Source organism: Leptidea sinapis, chromosome 24 (assembly GCF_905404315.1).
Source record: "Leptidea sinapis chromosome 24, ilLepSina1.1, whole genome shotgun sequence".
NCBI lineage: Eukaryota > Metazoa > Arthropoda > Insecta > Lepidoptera > Pieridae > Leptidea > Leptidea sinapis.
Window position 1 is genome coordinate 7,780,396 of NC_066288.1, and position 18,858 is coordinate 7,799,253.

The 18,858-nt window shown below is 34.7% G+C and overlaps 1 protein-coding gene across 1 annotated transcript in view; it reads left to right on the plus strand.

Annotated features, from left to right (window-relative positions):
- Positions 1 to 18,858, plus strand: part of LOC126971794 (pancreatic triacylglycerol lipase-like) — a 25,824-nt gene continuing 6,966 nt past the window's right edge. The window contains exons 1-5 of the mRNA XM_050818214.1: positions 1 to 69; positions 4,141 to 4,307; positions 13,685 to 13,808; positions 17,007 to 17,252; positions 18,655 to 18,837. Coding sequence (XP_050674171.1) covers positions 15 to 69; positions 4,141 to 4,307; positions 13,685 to 13,808; positions 17,007 to 17,252; positions 18,655 to 18,837 — 775 coding nt within the window. The 5' untranslated portion in view covers positions 1 to 14. The remainder of the gene's footprint in view (positions 70 to 4,140; positions 4,308 to 13,684; positions 13,809 to 17,006; positions 17,253 to 18,654; positions 18,838 to 18,858) is intronic.

Here is an 18,858-nt window from a genome sequence, read left to right on the forward strand (position 1 = left end):
TCCCACGCGCAAGGATGCCTCCGTTACGTGTTTGGGCCCTCCTTATTTTTACGCACTTTATTATTATTGGTAAGTTCATTTATTGAATTGAAACTGTTTCCTTTTTTTTTTAAATTACCAGCTAGTGATCTTTAACAACAAAATGTTTTTCTGTATAAGTTGCTTTTTATTTTATTTTTTTTTTACTTTTTAAAGTTGAGATTTGTGTTTGAGTGTAAATGTACTTAGATTATTATGGGGCTGACATGTACGTACATATAAAAGGCCTTAAATAAATAAAGAAAAAAAAATGATTTTCAATGCGTACTTTTTAACCAAAACGAGAGATGTTTTTAGTAATTTTTGATTGTGTTTCTTTTGTGACAACTTAAAAACAAATCTCGGTGAAATAATTCTGTAACTATTAAATTTGATTATTATTTTAATGAAAAAAATATGAATACCTTTCAATAAACATCTCGAGGACATAATTTTAAATCCAGTTGCTTTCATTACTTAATCGTTGAATTGTATTCTCATAAATATTTTTGATATATTGCTATAAAATTTCACATTAAATGAGTTACCTAATATTTTAAATGTCTTCAACATTAACTTACAAGGCACAGCATTAACTGTAGTTTGCAAGAAATATAGAACATTAAGTGTATATTTTTATTTAGCACACAAAACGATAGTTAATGTAATATATAAAAGTTTCGTGCCCCGGTGTTTGTTACCAAACTCCTCCGAAACGGCTCAACCGATTTGTATAAAATTTTGTGTGAATAGGTAGGTCTGAGCATCGGCCAACATCTATTTTTCATACAACTAAATGATGAGGGTGGTAGGGTCAACCTCTAAATATATTTATTTTTATTTTTTGACAATTTGATAATGAATGAATGAAAAATACAACTTCGAATTTTCACCTCTCTACATGATCAACACCTATTTTTTGTATCACGATTTTTATACTATTCTGTTCCATCCACAGATCCGCAATAGGTTTGCAAGATGACAATCGAATACAATAATTGTAGTATGATATATTTGGTCGGTCTGAGAAATAGGTCGTCATCAATAATTTTAAACCCCGGAAAATTTTAATTCTTGAAATTCTTTTTTTTTTCTTTATATGGCAATACAACGTTTGCTGGGTCAACAAGTATTATTATAGATTTACTAAATCCCTAACTAATAAATGTGAACGTAAGTTTGTTTGTAACTTTTACGCCGGAGCTACATAACCGATTTTGATGAAACTTCGTACAGCGATAGACTAGAGCTTGGGAAAGGATATAAGCTGCAATTTACCCCGGAAAAATCGATGGCTCCCGCGGTATTTGTGAAAAACTGGAATTAACGCCGAAGAGCTATAACTATACCAATAGTAGGTTTAGTTTGCCATAGCGATTTTCCTCGAAATAAGATTCATATAAAATGTTGGGAACGGGAGCGAAAACGGCAACCGGAATTTCAAGAAAAAAGTATACTTTATAAAAAAATATTTGAATTTGAAAGCATTTCTAGACACCTGTTGTTGCGGGTGTCCATGGGTGGTTGCCTCACCTCTCCCCATCACGTGAGCCTCTTGCCCGTTTGCTCGCATGTATAAGAACATATAAAGAAAAACTGGAATATGATATGAGTGAATCTTCAATTCCAAACTTGCTTATTATTTTTAAAGTCCCTTATCTACCCGGACGATTCGCGGGCATCAGCTAGTATTATATCATTTAAAAAGCGTCGGTGCCTTAGAATCGTTTATTCTCACGACGGTGCCTCCGGTTCGACCCTGGCCCGCCACGTACTGTGTTTTAGGATTCATATGTAGGTACGTTTATTCAATGCTTTATCAGATCCGCTATTCCCTTGTGATTCTTCTGGTGTTATAACAGAGAATGGGCCGCGGTGACCCAAACCATCAGATGACCCATTTATATGCTAATACTCCCGTCCATCTAAAAAAGATTAATACTCAGAACTTTTTCCTTAGAATTGTTATATGTATACAGGTGAATTTTCCAAGTACTATGAAAACACTGTTTCCGAACCGGTACTAATATTAGAAATTGGAAAATGGTTCGAATATTGATTTTTCAATGAACCATTGATGCAGTTTTAATTTTTATCACTACAACTCTGGTACTAAAATTCTGGTAGTAAAAATCATTACCACTCATAGGCACTTGGTTGCATCAAGAGTGATGGCGACCCACGTCGATCGCGATGTCGAAACACAAGCGAAGGGACTTCGATCCAAAGTTATTCATTAAATATTCTTTTCAACTTGCAAATTACAGATTAAGATTGGAAATTTGCTGCCGGAATCTAGCAACAATCGAGATGTTTAACCCTTGGTCATTTATACGTCTAGATAGAATAGAAATAGAAAGCTGTGTAAGTCGGCAAGTCGGTTGTCTAACAGCAAGAGACTCTATCTAGACGTATTTTTACTATTGAAGGCTTAACCATACTGACAATACCTTCATTACAATTTGAAATCATCAAAAGCCGTTCTACAGAAAAAGCTTGTTACAAAGTAGTTATTTACATTAATAGGATGACAAGCAAGCGACGTGAACTCTTCCACCCATATACCAGCACACGAGAGAATCATAAGAGCATTGCCGTCCGTCGAGGTTTAATGGGTGTACGCATTTTTGGTAAAAATACCAAAAATACATACACAACACCGCGCAGGCATAGAATATTCCAAGCGAAGCGAGTGCAGGATGACCTACGTGCGCACGAGTATCGTATACTATTTTTCCTATTAAGTTGCGCAAAGTTCGATCACTATGAAGTATAATTATTTGCAAACATTCCCGCACGCTCAGCTACATTCCCGCACGCTCTTGTCAACGTGTGGGAAAGTGGTACTTTGCGAACGCAAATGCATGTGCAAAATCGAACTTTGCGCACGATAATAGGAAAATATATTTATTTGCCATAGTAAGCGACAATAACGCCACATATTTCAACAACACTTGGTAAATTTTATGAAGCTACATCAGTTTCTATAGGGGCTTTGATATGGGGAGATGAACTCTTCATGAGAAACTCTTAGCCCATCTTTTAAATGATAGTACAATCCAACTGAGTTAGTCTACTAGCCTATGAAACAGAACCAGTCAAATACGAAGCATTATTAAATTATCTTCTATTTCTATATAATCTACTATACCATAGTAAGGCATAAAAAGGCATAAAAGGCATTTATTTTCTCAAAATTGATTCCTTTAGAATTCTTTTTGATGTCATTTCTGATAACTACTAGATACTACTACCGCTTCGGAAACAAATGGCGCTCTGAGAGAGAAGAAGCAGCGCAAGAAACTCTCCCAGCATTTTTTTTTGCGCTCTTTTCAATAAAAATATACAATATTGTACAGTCACTTCTATCGCTATAAAATAATCACAATCTAGTCCCAGGCTGTCCGATCATTTAGATATTCAGCAGTGGAGTAATAGGATTATCTTAAATTTATGCAGTGAATTTATTGTCTGATATTTTATTTTAAAATTTAAAAACAATTTAAAACCAACACGTAGAGTTTATTCTTTCTTTTTGAATTGAATGAATTTGAGTCACAATTTACCTTGAGCTTTGTGATGTTTTTTCTGACATACATTACATTCATATACTATACGAGTATGTATGTAAGGACAAGGAAGTTCTAGTTTGGTTGTGTATCATTGAACCTTTGTACTCATTGGTATGGAGCTCCAAATAAAAACTTACGAATAAAGGCCCAAACAGATTTGTTATCACGAAGCCTTATTATACAGAATAGGTATAAAAAACGGATGTGTTTTAGACCACACGACTCAAGTAGAACATAATATTATTGTATTAAATTGTTCAAGAACGAAATAATCATGAAATCACCGTTCGCGTGAAGCTAGCGTTAGTTCGTAACATCTAACGTCGTCAGCTTACTCCCTAAGTCAAGAAATCACCGTTCGCGTAACGCTAGGGTTCGTTCGTAACGCTCTCGTCGCGCATTCACCAGCTCACTCTCCAGGTTACAATATTATTTGGTAACGCTTTCGTCACGTATTCACCTTTCACCATAGGTACTCGCCTCACTAAGTCAAGCGCGCGTAAAGAAGTTTAACTTCAATAAAAGTTATAGCATGTTTATATTTTGGCAGGAGTGCTGTCCCAAAGAAAACCGATCAAGGAAGCCCTATTCCTGAACAGCGACACATTCGGGAACGCGACGCTCGATGACTGTGTCTGGAAACGGGACCGCGATGTCTGTCCAGACCCCAACATCACGCTCAACTTGTACACAGAGTCTTATCCATTTAAGAAGCAGGTACTGTTTAATCTATAAGTCTCATTTTTTATTAAGCTATTGCTTAGCTTCTATCGTGGTCCATGAGCGTAGAGACCGAATCCAGAAATTCCGTAACGAAAAAAAACCTAACACACCACTTACTTGCCGTGGAACAGCGGTTATCACGTAAGCTTTTTGTGCAGAAGGTCCCAGGTTCGAGCCTGGGGTACGTCTTGATTTTTTTTTAATTTATTCATTTTTTTATCACGTTTTTTTAATTTTCATTATTATGACAAGCATTTTTAATTTAATTTCACCTGTCCCGTTGTCTGTCTGTAATCAAATATTGCTAGTTAAATTTTACTCACTTCCCGTTGGCTTTTTTTAAATTAATTTTATTAAAAAAATACTGCATAAATAAATAATTATAATTGCATAAGTTGATAAATTATGCTATGCAATGGCTTCACCGCGGCAGTCCCCGAGTGCCACACGTCTTTTTTAAATAAAGAAGTGATCTTCTTATGGGAGGGTAAACCGATTCGTAACGTAACGCGTTACGGCACCAGTCTGTCTGGCTTCCCTTTCTCTCACGCATACGACAGTGGTAGGCTGGTAGTCCTACTCTCTCACTCTAACTAATTGTTAGTTTTATAGTATTAAAAATGATACTAATAATGTACAATCACAATATTCTTATGTATATATATTATTTATAATCATAAAATATTTTATTAATAAGTAACCTCTCCTTACATTATAATATGTAAGGAGAGGTCCCTGTCTGTGTCTTCATTTATATAATACTGTGTATTCGCCTAAATATTCTATTGTTTACTTATCTTAACATTCTGTTGTCATGTATGTAAAATTGTATTCTTTTGTGTTCTCAGTGAAACTATTCTAGGATATATCAAATATTGTGATTTGTATATTTATTTAACTTAATTTGTACTATAGTGATGTATCTGTTTGTTTCCTTAATAAATAAATAAATATTAATATACATATTTTTTTTCTAAAACCTAAGCTTTTCTCAACTTAAACAAATTCAATATTAAATTGTTCAAGTTAGATTAAGTTTAAGTTATCACTCCCAAAACTTCTAAAAAGGCATAAAAGGCATTTATTTTCTCAAAATTTGATTGCTTTAGAATTATTTCTACTATTACTACTACCGCTTCGGAAACAAATGGCGCTCTGACAGGGAAAAAGCGAGCGGCCGTCCCGAGACGCATTTTATTCAAAATAGGATTTTAAACCACTTATTGAACGTCAAAACTACTACACATTCAAAAAAGTATGCCTCGGACCGGAGAAAACGGTTTTAAAACCTCAGCGTACAATAAAAGGGACAAAAAATAGGGAAGATGTTCTATTTAATCGGGGCCGCGCGCTCCAAGTGCTTTCATCAAATCAAATCAAATCAAAATCACTTTATTAATGTAGGTCACGGAAATGACACCGACAGTGCCGAAGCCTTTGAAAATGATAAAAAGTGAAACAAAATAATAATAGGATGAAACCCATTGGAAAAGGACGAGAATATTTAACAAAAATTAAGGGAAAAATAAATTACGGGCGATCTTAGATCGGGAAGTGGAAAAGTGGGGGTGTTTTAGGGTAAAAAATGGTTTATCTCGATTTCCGGCAAAACTACAAGTCCTATGGCAAAAAGTTAAAGGGCAAAGTTGTAGGTAATAAAGAGATCTACAACTTTTGTAATTACATTTTTTTCACATAACCTCAAAGTTTGTGTGAAAAATTCAAAAAACCAAGTTTTTGGTTTTTTGTTTTTATCTTTTACAAAATGAAAAATTCTTTCACGAAATATTGTAAAGAGTTCCCTTTTAATGTCCCAAATACACTGTAATTTATTTGAATTGAAATATTTATTTTTTCACCTTATTTTGACTCAGATATCGGAAAAGAACCCTTATTTTCAATTTATTTTACAAATAATTTCAATAACAATATATTATGTAAAGTGATGCAACAAAAACACTTAAACGTCAAATAGTCAATGCCTTACACGAGTAAGTCAAAAAAGTAAATGTAAATTTATACAAAACAAAAGTTTTTATATAGCTGCATCATCCATACACACCGTAAATAAATAAAAATATTTTGGATGCACTTTATAAGCGACTAGCGAACCCGACAGACGTCCTGTAAACATGTCTTAAGTTTGAAAAATCAGTCCAGCCGTTAGGAGGTGTTCACTAACATGGGCAGGAGTAGATATTATATATGGACTGAATTGAGAATCTAAACCATTCTCAAATTAACTGGAACACACAAAACGAAACATTAAAATCGGTCTAGCCGTTTAGGAGGAGTTCACTGTCAACACACGTACAGAAGAATTATATACATAAAGATTATAAATAAAATATATTTAATCAATAATTTTAAGTCTAAATAATAAATGAAAGTAACAGTTATAATTATTTACTTCAATGCCCGCATGAAGCGTAATCTGTGAAAGTTTCGGACCTGTTTTTGAAATCCTTATTGATATGAAAACAAAATGTTGTACGTAAAAGTGAAAGTATATACACTATCATAAATAAATTAATGTATTTTCATTACACGAGGTGTTTACAAAGACCAACCTATTGTTTACATTTAGGTCGTTGACGTGTTAACCATAATTATTAGGACATCAAAACATTTTCTATCTAGAATCTATAAGTAAGTTGATTCAAACTTGTTTGCTAAAGTCTTGCTAATTTATTCTGAGATTATTTATTATGAGAAATAGGAGATCTTTAATAATAATTAGAAGCAAAAGGAAGGTACCAATAAAGTGTTCTTTCGGGACAGTACTGCTGCCCCAACTACTTCAAAAAGCGGCCAAGTGCGAGCCGGACTTGCCCATGAAGGGTTCCGTAGCAGCAGGTAACATAATATAAAAGATAATTAAAACTAATAATTATATTTGAGTTGATTGAATGAAAGGTAAATTGCTTTTTATGTATTTATATTGCGTTATTGAATTTATGCATATTTAAAATAAAAGTACTTACTAGATCTCGTTCAAACCAATTTCGGTGGTAGTTTGCATGGTAATTAATGAATATATTTTTTTTAGTTTTATCATTCTCTTATTTTGGAAGTTACAGGGGGAGGGGTGACGTTTTACCATTTTGGAAATATCTCTCACGCAAACTATTCAGCTTAGAAAAAAATGATATTCGAAACCTCAATAGTATTTTTGAAGACAACATCGTTCTTATAGTTTCGGAAAAAAGTGGCTGTGATGTACGGACGGACAGACATACATACATGACGAATCCAAAAGGGTTCCGTTTTTTGCCATTTGGCTACGGGACCCTAAAAAGCGGCAATGGCGTAATAGGTAGAATCGTTAACTCTCACCACGGGTCTTTCTCCTGTCAATCACCGGATCGATTCTCGCCCGCAGCGTACCTATGTAGTTTCGGTTTTCTAATTCATATACACGTACTTAGTTGGTGTGTTTGTCTATGGATTTATTTATTATTATAATTTTGGCAAAGATCCTATGAGCCCTCTGGTGTTACAAGAGAGAACAGATCACAATCTTTTGGTCGCAAGACATGGCTACAACAAAACAGACAAGGTTTAAATAATGAAATAAACAAGACTATTGCCCATGCAAAGAATTTTCATACGGATTTAGATGTTCCAAATTAAAATCAGTTTTAACGTTATCATAAGTACCATTAAAGATGCAAGTCGAAAACTCCTAGGCTGAGATCAACTTTGCTCAGACTTTACTTACACACCAGTGCGAGGCTCCTTTTCACAGGATGCCGACTAGATTATGGGTACCACAACGGCACCTATTTCTGTCGTGAAGCAGTAATGTGTAAACATTTTTGTGTTCGGTGTGAAGGGGGCCGTAGCTAGTGAAATTACTGGGCAAATGAGACTTAACATCCTATGTCTCAAGGTAACTAGCGCAATTGCAAATCGTAAAGAATCCGAGGCACTGCATTGTTATGGGCAGAGCGTATCAATTACCATAAGCTGAACTTCCTGCTGGTCGCGCGATAAAACTTAGCTGAGTGTGATAAAACACGAACTTGACTTTTGCATTTGGCTGTCGTAACTTACGCTCAGCATAAATTCAGCTGTCGAATGATAAAATATGAAAATCAAAGATTATGACAGGTTTACACTCAGCTAAGTTTTACGTAAGTAAAGTCTGAGCAAAGTCTAATTACGCTCTATATATCTCTGCCCTAGATTGGAGTAAAAAAATACAATTTTAATTTGTACAAGTATACAGTATTAGGTATCTACCTCTGCGTTCTTAAAGGAAATAAAAACTTACTTTACTTTGACAGTTCATGTCATAATAGGACATTGTCGAGCAGCAGGTGTGAAAAATGTATACCTAATAACTCGTTTGAATTCTTTACACACACACAAATACTCACGCCTTGTTCCCGTCGGGGTAGGCAGAGACAATAGAATGCCACTTGCTTCTATTCTTACAAACCTCACGCGCTTCCTCTACATTCATTACTCTTTTCATACATGCTCACCGGTTGCGGTTCTTCGAGCCTTTCCTTTTCTCAAAACGTCCGCAATTTGGTCGAGGAATGTCCTACGAGGTCTCCCGTGACCCACTTGCCTTATAAATTTGGTAAATCATTCTTTCTTCACTCATTCGCTCCACGTGTCCAAATTCTTTAAAGTTTCATAATTATTTATATAAATGTGTGATACCATTGGTATTCGAAGATACACAAGAACTTATACTTCCAATTATTACCTCAATATTAATAGTATACTATTGTAAATAAATATTGCAAAAGTAGGAAAGCAGTTCACGGCCACGACGGTATGCTAGCCCCTAAGTGTTATAGACGTGCGCGTGCGCAGGTCGTCCGTTACAAAATCCTCCACAGCATACTAATAAGATTTTACGATTGGGCTGCGATAACTTTCTATTCATTCATAATATAAATTTAAGCATAAATAAGTTTTTGAAGTTTTACTTCTATTGGCGCGATAGGGAAAAAATATCAGAGTGAATTTTGACGATTCGCGCACACCGTCACGCAAATTCGACACCCTGACGATAGATGTTCAACTAGACCATTTGTATAATACTTCAGCTACCAAGTCTCATAACTCTTAAGTTTACTGAACCACAACCAATGGACGAGAATTTAATAAACTTCAATGTAATAATTAAAAAAAAAATCTCTCTAATTGTATAAAAATAATTTATTGATATTTAATTACACGTTATTTAACTAAATTATGCGGTGTAATAATATTTTAATTAGTCTTTCTTTATTACAATATTGTTTTTTCTACAAACGTAAAATAGCACGAGAAATATTTTTTTAAGGATTTTTGTTTTGTTACGCCAAAGAAAAATTACGTGTATATACATAAGTTTGAAGATCTATTAAAATCATTCAAAATACCGATTTTATAGTTTTAGTGACGTTACAACTAGGGTATGTCTTCTTGCTTTCCTTCTACAGTCTTTAAGACAGCCTGCACACACACCAGAAATGGCCTGATAGTCCAGCAGTTTTCGTATTTATATAACCAATATTTATTTTCGCGACGGTAGAATTTCAAATATTCCTTAGGGCGGATTCCCCCAAACTAGTAAATTATTAAGCGCGCTATTCAAAGTTTAAAGCTAATTTTGTATTTCAACAACCTAATTTGTTTACGGCCACGTAAATTGTTTCTTGCCTTCAGTATTTCCAACAATGATAATGACAACAATGACAATCATGAACAGAATACCTTTACTTATTTATGGTGTATGTGGATGATGCAGCTACTGTACTCAATAACTTTTGTATTAATTTACATTTACTTTTTTGACTTACTCGTGTAAGACATTGACTATTTGACGTTTGAGTGTGTTTGTTGCATCATTTTACATTTTACATATTATATTATAATTGAAATGATCTGTAAATCTTGATATAAAAGAGTGGCAATGAGTTTCTTGCTACTTCTTCTCATTAGCTCAACCCTTTACGAAGTAGCGGTAGATTTAATAAGAAAATATTTAATATTTTTTTGACATTCATAAGTGTCATTTCCGTGACCTACGTGAATAAACTGATTTTTATTTGATTTGATTTGATTTGATAAACTTGGAGAGGTTACTACTCTCGTCTTCCATCCGTTTTATAAGGTCGAAAATATCAAAATAATACTCGAACAATATTAAAATATGCTGAATGCATATCCTATACCTCTATACATATAAATAAAATTGGAGTGTCTGTTTGTAATATTGAAATAAGTTTTTTTAACTACATGTATATGAAAATATTACGGTACATACAACAAAATATTTTTTTTTACAATTTTTGTCTGTCTGTCTGTTAGTAACATCTAATATAACTGGAAAATGGTGGCAGTTTTCAAGAGATATGACTTATATGGTTTATGACAACGTCGTAACGCAGTTGTTCACAAAGCATGCAGCATTATCTATGTAATTAGTGGAATGTACAAATGAAACAACTTCTGTGTCACAACGGAGTAGATAAATAAGTACTATGTTATTGTGGATAGTAAATAATAATACTAATTAGGTAGTATATCATCATTTACAGTAGTAGTCTACTGTACTACGTTTAGCCCAAGTCTATTTTTAGTTATTGTTTATGTCTAAGTTTAATGTTAAGAACAGTAGCAAAGATCTATCATCAAACGCTCCTGTTATTCCTCTGGTGTTGCAAGAGAATGTGGGCGGCGGTGATCACTTAACACCAGGTTACGCTCGTTTGTTCTCCTTTTTCCATATAAAAATCATCTTCCCTTTTTTTATTTAATTTTTAAGCTATTGCATAGCTTCTATCGCGGGCGTTGAGCGTGGAGACCGAATCCAGAAATTCCGTAACGAAAATAACCTAACACTTACTAGATGTATATAGATATTTCGGCAAGGTCGTTACAGTTGCCGTGGAACAGCGGTTATCACGTATGCTTTTTGTGTTTCGCAGGTTCGAGCCTGGGGTACATCTTGATTTTTTTTTAATTTCTTAATTTTTTTTAGCACGTTTTTTTAATTTTTATTATTATCACAAACATTTTCATTTAGTTTCACCTGTCCCGTTGTCTGTCTGTAATCAAATCTTGCAAGTTAAATTTTACTCACTTTTTTTTAAATTAATTTTATCAAAAAAAAATACTGCATAAATAAAATACATAAATAATTATAATTGCATAAGTTGATAAAAAATGCTATGCAATATCTTTACAGTCCCCGAATGCCACACGTCTTTTACTTATTGAATTAATTCAATCATCGTTGAGCTCGTAGACATAGAGAATAGTAGACTGACGATTCGTTTCTTACTTATAATTTAAATAAAAAATATGTGATAGAGATATACTAGATGTAGACATTAGTTATCTATAAACAGAATTCAAATTGGCTCATCTGTTAACCTTCAAAGGGCATATGAGTCCGTAAAAGTGAGAGAGAAAAGAGTTATTGGAAATAACGGACCACGTTGTCTCTTCACATAGATTGGTCAATATTTAAAACCATAATTAATTAAATATTGGGACTAGACCAGTCTTTGTTCAGGTTTACAAGGGTGAAGGTTTAACGGTAGTCACTAAAGCCTAGGTAGGTATATACCTCAAAGCACACTACACTAAGTATTAAAGTAAGTACGTAGCTTATTCGTTTGCTTGCAAATATTAAACAAAGAGAAAGCTGCAAACCTCATTTTCAAAAACTTAATATTTTAACTTTACCGTGCACATACATACTCGAAATATGTAAGTTTGAAAGAAAACACCCAAATCTTTACACTAAAATCATAGACGCGCCCCGGCACAACACACCTCGCTATAAAAATAATCTTTTGCAAACTAAACCCCTTATTCATAATAGTCTACTAACTTAAAGCATTGCTAATTCACACTCTGTCTTCTTCTATTGACCTAAGCCAGAATGAGAAAAAACACTCCTTAGCGGCTGTTTAAAGTTAGCGGACCATTATGAATAAGGGGGTAAATCTAAATTTACATTACACAGTTCCGGTCCCTACCCAATGTCAGTTAAATTTATAGATACCAGAACATTTAGCCGAAACCAATATTAAAAAATTCATAAGCTCTTTTAAAAAGGTACTTTTGGAAAAAAGTTACTGTTCTATTAATGAATACTTAGAGGAAAAAAATATTTAAATGTCTGCCCCTCTGTTGTTCCTTGCCTTACGAGGTGCATGTGATATTTATTTAATACTACAATTTTGTTTAGTAACCAAGTCGCATATAACGCAATTTAAATAAATAAATAAAATAAAACAGGTAAAATATGGCATAGTTGCCTTGTACATAATTTTTTTTAAAGTGCGTGAAAAAGCAACATGGCCTACCGGCTAAATGGAGTCAGCCATGTTGCTTTATGGAAAAAATTAATTTTTTGAGAGTTTCTTGCGCCGTTTCGGATCTCTCAAAGTGCTGTTTGTTTCTGAATCGGTGATAGTGCTTTTTTATGAGAAAAATTTAAAGAAGTAAACATTTTGACTGATGCTTTTAAAAAAAATTTTGATAATGTTCTATATGTTCATAAGCACATTGAGGAATTGACAACCATAATGTTAACACTAGGAACAAACATAAACTTGTTATGCTTACTACTCGGTTAAGTCGAGTTAGTAAGTTTTTTATTGGGCGATGTATATGTTTCTACAATATGAACCCAGAAAATGTACAAAACAAATGTGTTACGAAATTTAAAAGAATTGTTGAAAAACGTTTGCGTTCAATAAGTGATTTTGAATCCTATTTTGAATAAAAATGTTTGAATTTGAATTTGAATAGCCTTTTAACAAACCTAGATAGGTGTTTAGCCACCAATTATTGGCGTATTACCTAACTTTCATAAGAATCAAATTCAAATTCAAATAGTTTTATTCAAAATAGGATTTAAAATCACTTATTGAACGTCAAAAACTACCGTCCATTCAAAAAGACAGCCTCAGACCTGAGAAGAATGGGCGCAAGAAACTCAGTTTTTTTTAATATAAAATATGGATTACAATGTGATATCGCACAATAAACATTTATAATTAAAGAGCCTGAGGGTGTTCGCTTTATTCCCAGTCCATGGTGTCATTAAGAAAATCGTAAGAGCTATTCAGCTAGTGTGGACTTTATAGTAATTGTTTTCATTGTCGATCACTTTAAATGTCATTGCATTTACATTTGAATCTTTTTCGTCACTCATTTTCGTTTAATAAAATCCAATTAATTTCACCCCTTGCGGTGTTTCACTTCAAAATTTCTGATTTCACATTAAATATTCACCCAACACTGCTAACTTTACTGATTGTTCAATGTCTATACGGGACTAACCAAAATGGCGGCCGCGCTCATTAACAATTAGCGGGAATTTAAAATCTTATTTGGATACATTGCAGGTGGATCTATTTAGCGAAGACTGGTTACGGCAGAGTGACTGGGAACCCTCCCATGAGACGATACTCCTGATCCACGGCTACGCGGGAGGCGATGACACTCTACCCATCATTGTACTTCGTGATGGTAAACAGTCCACTACACCAATTTCTAACCTAAAATACCTTTTTTTCATAAGTTTGTAAATTAATTACTGGGCAAATGAGACTTGACATCTTATGTCTCAAGGTGACAAGCGCAGTTGTAGTGCTGCTCAGAATTTTTGGGTTTTTCAATAATCCTGTGCAGCACTGCATTTTAATGGGCAGGGCGTATCAATAACCATCAGATGAACGTCCTGCTCGTCTCGTGGCTTATTTTCAAAAAAAAATACGCCGTACCTATAACAAAGGAGTGTCACTCGTAATTCTTGACTGATCCTTAAATTCTGAGCGGCAATGCAATGCGGTCGTCACTTTAAGACATAAGACATCTCACATCAGTAACTTCACTAGCAACAGCGCCCTTCAGATCGAAACAAAAAACTTAATACCTTTACATTATTACTGCATTAGGACAGAAAAAGGCGCCGTCGTAGTACCCAATTGGCATTCTGTACAAGAAGGTCACACTGGTAACTACTTGGACTGTTACTTAATCTTTGGTAATACTATGAATACTGTCTGCGTTGCCTATAATGGAATCGCATCTCTACTTTATAATAGAACAAATTTTACGTTGTCGTAAAATAGCACTGTAGTTGCATTGTAATTGTGTTACAGCTTTTTGACGTGATAATATAATAATGTTATAATGTAAAAATTAAATTATTAAAAATTAAATAAATAAAAGTTAAAAAAAACTCAAAAGGCAATCGAATATAATGATTATTGTGGTACGACAAATTTTATGTACGATATATTTGGTAGGGCTGAAAATCGGTCGTCATCTACTTTCTATGGCAATAGATTCTATCTTTTTTTTACTACTTTATATGGCAATACAACGTTTGCTGGGTCAGCTGGTATTCTTATAAAAATATCATATGCTAGACGTTCCCAATTTTTTGTGATGTTTTGACATGAAATCTCAGTCTATTTTCTTATATAAAAAACTAACATACAAAGTTTGTGAGGTTGTAGGCTTTTTAGATAATTTATAATGTAATCTCTGAATCTACTGAACCGATTTTGAAAATTCTATTACCAATATAAAACCAAATTATTTGTGAGTGTCATAAGCTATATATTAACCTGAAAAATTAAAAGACTTTCGTAGTAGTCGCGTTTAAAAATAAGTCGAAGAAAAGTCAGTCGAACGAAAACGGTTCTTACAAACACTAAACACTAAAAAGGTTACACTGGTAAATGGTAAATACGGATGAAGTCACGGGTAATACTGAGCTAGTTTTAAATAAAAGTAGAGTAAAAGTAATGTAAGTAAGATGTATGTATTCATAACATTTCAGCCTAGATTTTAGATATCCTTTTCCGCAAAAACAACACCATACAAAATTATAACGTAGTTGATTTTAAGGACCATTTTTAGAAGTTGTAGGTGAGACTATCGTCAACCTAAAACCTTTACGGCCTTACAAATAAACTTGATATAAAGTTATACCTGAGACTAAGCCAAGAATATGCAAAATGTTTACAAATATACATTGTTCTTATGATTGGTTTACGAGTACTTGGACTTTTAACGTTTCCCGCGTTTAATTGCAAGGCTGCCTGACATTGGGAAAACTTCAGAATTATCATTTTATTGACAGTGATGTCAACGATATACTCAATATTCTGCATATTTTTGGATTATTCTCGGGTATTACTTAGTTTATTATACGACGACCTGTATAGCCGAGTGGTTAGCGATCCTACCTACTAAGCTAGAGGTCCCGGGTTCGAATCCCGGTAGGTGCAAGCATTTATATGATGAATATGGATGTTTGTTTCCGAGTCATGGATGTTTAAATGTATCTATGTATGTTTATAATATGTATTTATGTATGTTTAAGTAAGTATATTGTATTAAATATATCGTTGTCTTGCAACCCATAACACATATACATACATACAAAAACTGTAAGATACAGATAGAAAAAGGTTATAAAATAAAATTACCAATGCTCCTTAGTATAGGATAGATTATGGGTACCACAATAGTGCCTTTTTCTGCTGTGAATAAGTGACTGAAGGGTGCAGTAGCTAATGATTTTCTGGGCAAATGTGAATTATCGTCATAAGTCTCAAGGTGACAAGCGCAATTGTAGTGTCATTCATAATTTTTGGGTTTTCCAAGAATTCTGAGCAGCACTGCATTGTAATAGCAGGGCATTATATCAATTACCATCAGCAAAACACACTGCTTGCTCATCCCTTATTGTCATAAATATTTAAATTAATATATAATATTATCAAGAACAAACAGGCATTAACTGATTTGTTCCCATCCTGTTTTAATATTTAAATATATAACCTTTCTCCTTAATTTTCTTTATATATAGTGCTATATATGATTAATTTTGGGCAAGATAATTTGTGTAAAAAGAATGTCCATATTATTATTATTTGTAAGGCCGTGGAAGTATAATGTGTATCCTGCACGGAAGAAATTCAATCACATAAACAAAGTGGAGTAGGAACTTTCACTGTTTCCTACAACATTGCAAATAAGGCTTCAACTAAATAGCTGCATTTCGATACTCCCACGGCTTTCTCCTCAGAGACAACGAACCTCTTAACCTTAGTCGTGCTTAACTTACTGTCTTAACAAACAGTTACATTGCAGCGCTGACCTGTCCATATACTTGAGGTCGAGATGAGTAATGGTGATATAGAAAGTATGATTAGATTATGTAAAAAATGTTAATGTAATGGAAAATCAAGTAACTAACAACAAATAAGTAACAGGCTCCTTTGCACAGGATGCCGGCTAGATTATGGGTACTGCGACGGCCTATTTGTGCCGTAAAGCAGTAATGTGTAAGCATTACTGTGTTTCGGTAGTGAAATTACTGGGCAAGTGAGACTAACTTATGTCTCAAGGTGACGAGCGCAGTTGTAGTGCCGTTCGTGGGTTTATTAATCCTGCGCGGCACTGCATTGTAATGGGCAGGGTGTATCAGTTACCATCAGCTGCACGTCCTGCTTGTCTCGTCCCTTATTTTCACAAAAATAAAAAAAATAAAAAGGCTGTCCGACCACTTGGATGTTCTGCTGTGGAGTAGTAGGATTTTCGACAAAGCCATTTGTAATAAAACATTTAAATTTGTTTATACATAATGCCTGAACTGTGACTGGGTCTTTATTAAAGCTATTATGTATCTTATGTAAAGTTCACTTTCAGCTTATATTCGTCGTGGCGGGTACAACGTGTTGATGGTGGACTGGGGGAAGCTATGTCAACCTCCATGTTACGTGGCCGCCGTACACAACCTGCGCCCAGTAGCCAGGTGTGTGGCTGAAGCCCTGGGAAACCTGCGGAAGACCGGCCTGAGACCTGACAGGCTAACGTGTGTCGGTCACTCGCTAGGAGCACATCTCTGTGGCATCATGTCTAACTATCTCAACTTTAGATTGAATAGGATTATCGGTGCGTATCAACAATATTTTTTTTTAGATAACTTTTAAAACTACCATGGCTTTGAATAGTATACCCACTAATTACGCAATTTCCAAACGATATGCAATCATTTTCGTTATTACATTAATATCTGTGCTCCTCGTTTCAAATTTAAGTTTAATTAAAAATCACTGGCACACACATTGAAAAAAAATATCAGTAATACAAATAGTATCTATGTACCACTATTTCTGGCTGGTTGAAAATTGTCAATTTTACGAACTGAATTATATCAATATAGCTTAGTAATTTATGTTTATCATACACCAGTTGTATGATGAGTACGTATTTATATACAAAAAATCTACAGCTTATCTATATATTATTACTGATTGTATGAGTAATTTTATTTCAGTGGAGTTTTATTTGGAATATATCTATGATACACTAGCAAAAAACTCCTTCTTACCAGGATTATCATGTTCGTCTAATCAACATGAATGGCAATAAAACTTATTGTACTTATTCATTTAAGAACTAATGCTTTTAAAAGCTGCCAGACTGCGCCAAAAGAGGCGTGACTGGCGCTTCGGAATGGAATGCTTGTCGCCACGTTGATGTACGGAAGTGAGAGATGGGAATGGCAGGAGAAGAGAAGCATAAAAGCAGAATTAACGCAGTTAAGATGCGATCACAGCGTATCACAGTTACACATGTGCTGCGTACTATGTGTGGGGTGATACTTAATTCCGAATGCGGTAATACGAGCGCACTGTGGTCTGAAAGATGTCGTGACAAGGATTGAGAAAGTGAAGTACTTGTGGAGCCACCAGTGGGAGGCTTTTTTGCACAGGATGGCGACTAGATTATGGGTACCACAACTGCGCCTATTTCTGCCGTGAAGCAGTAATGTATAAACATTACTGGTTTTTGGTCTGAATAGTGCCGTAGGTAGTGAAATTACTGGGCAAATGAGACTTCACATCTTACGTCTTAAGGTGACGAGCGCAATTGTAGTGCCGCTCAGAATTTTTGGGTTTTTCAAGAATCGTGAGACAATGCAGTGCCGCTGCATTGTAATTTGTAATGGGCAGTTCGTATAAATTACCATCAGCTTAACGTCCTGCTCGTCTCGCCCCTTATTTTCATAAAAAAAATTGAATGAGTGAAAAAAGAATGACTAAGCAAATATATAGGACAAGTGTGAGCAAGCCGGTAGCGGTAGAACATTCGTCGACCAAATTGGCGACGTTTTGAAATAAGGAAGGGTCCGTAGCACCCGAAACCGGCGAGCATGTATGAAAAGAGTAATGAATGTAGAGAAAGCGCGTGAGGTTTGTAAGGATAGCATGTGGCGCTCTGTTGTCTCTGCCAACCCCGACGAGAACAAGGCGTGAGTGTGTACTTATGTATTAATAATTTGTGGCTATAGGTTTGGATCCAGCTAGACCTCTGATCAGGTCAGCTCCAGCTCTGCGCTTGGACCCTGGAGACGCACGTGCCGTCCACGTTCTGCACACAAACGCTGGTCGCTACGGAGAGAGCGCCAGACTTGGCCATGCTGACTTCTGTCTCAACGGAGGACGAAGTCAGCCATATTGTGAAGATACACCTAGTACGTTATACATTACTTTAA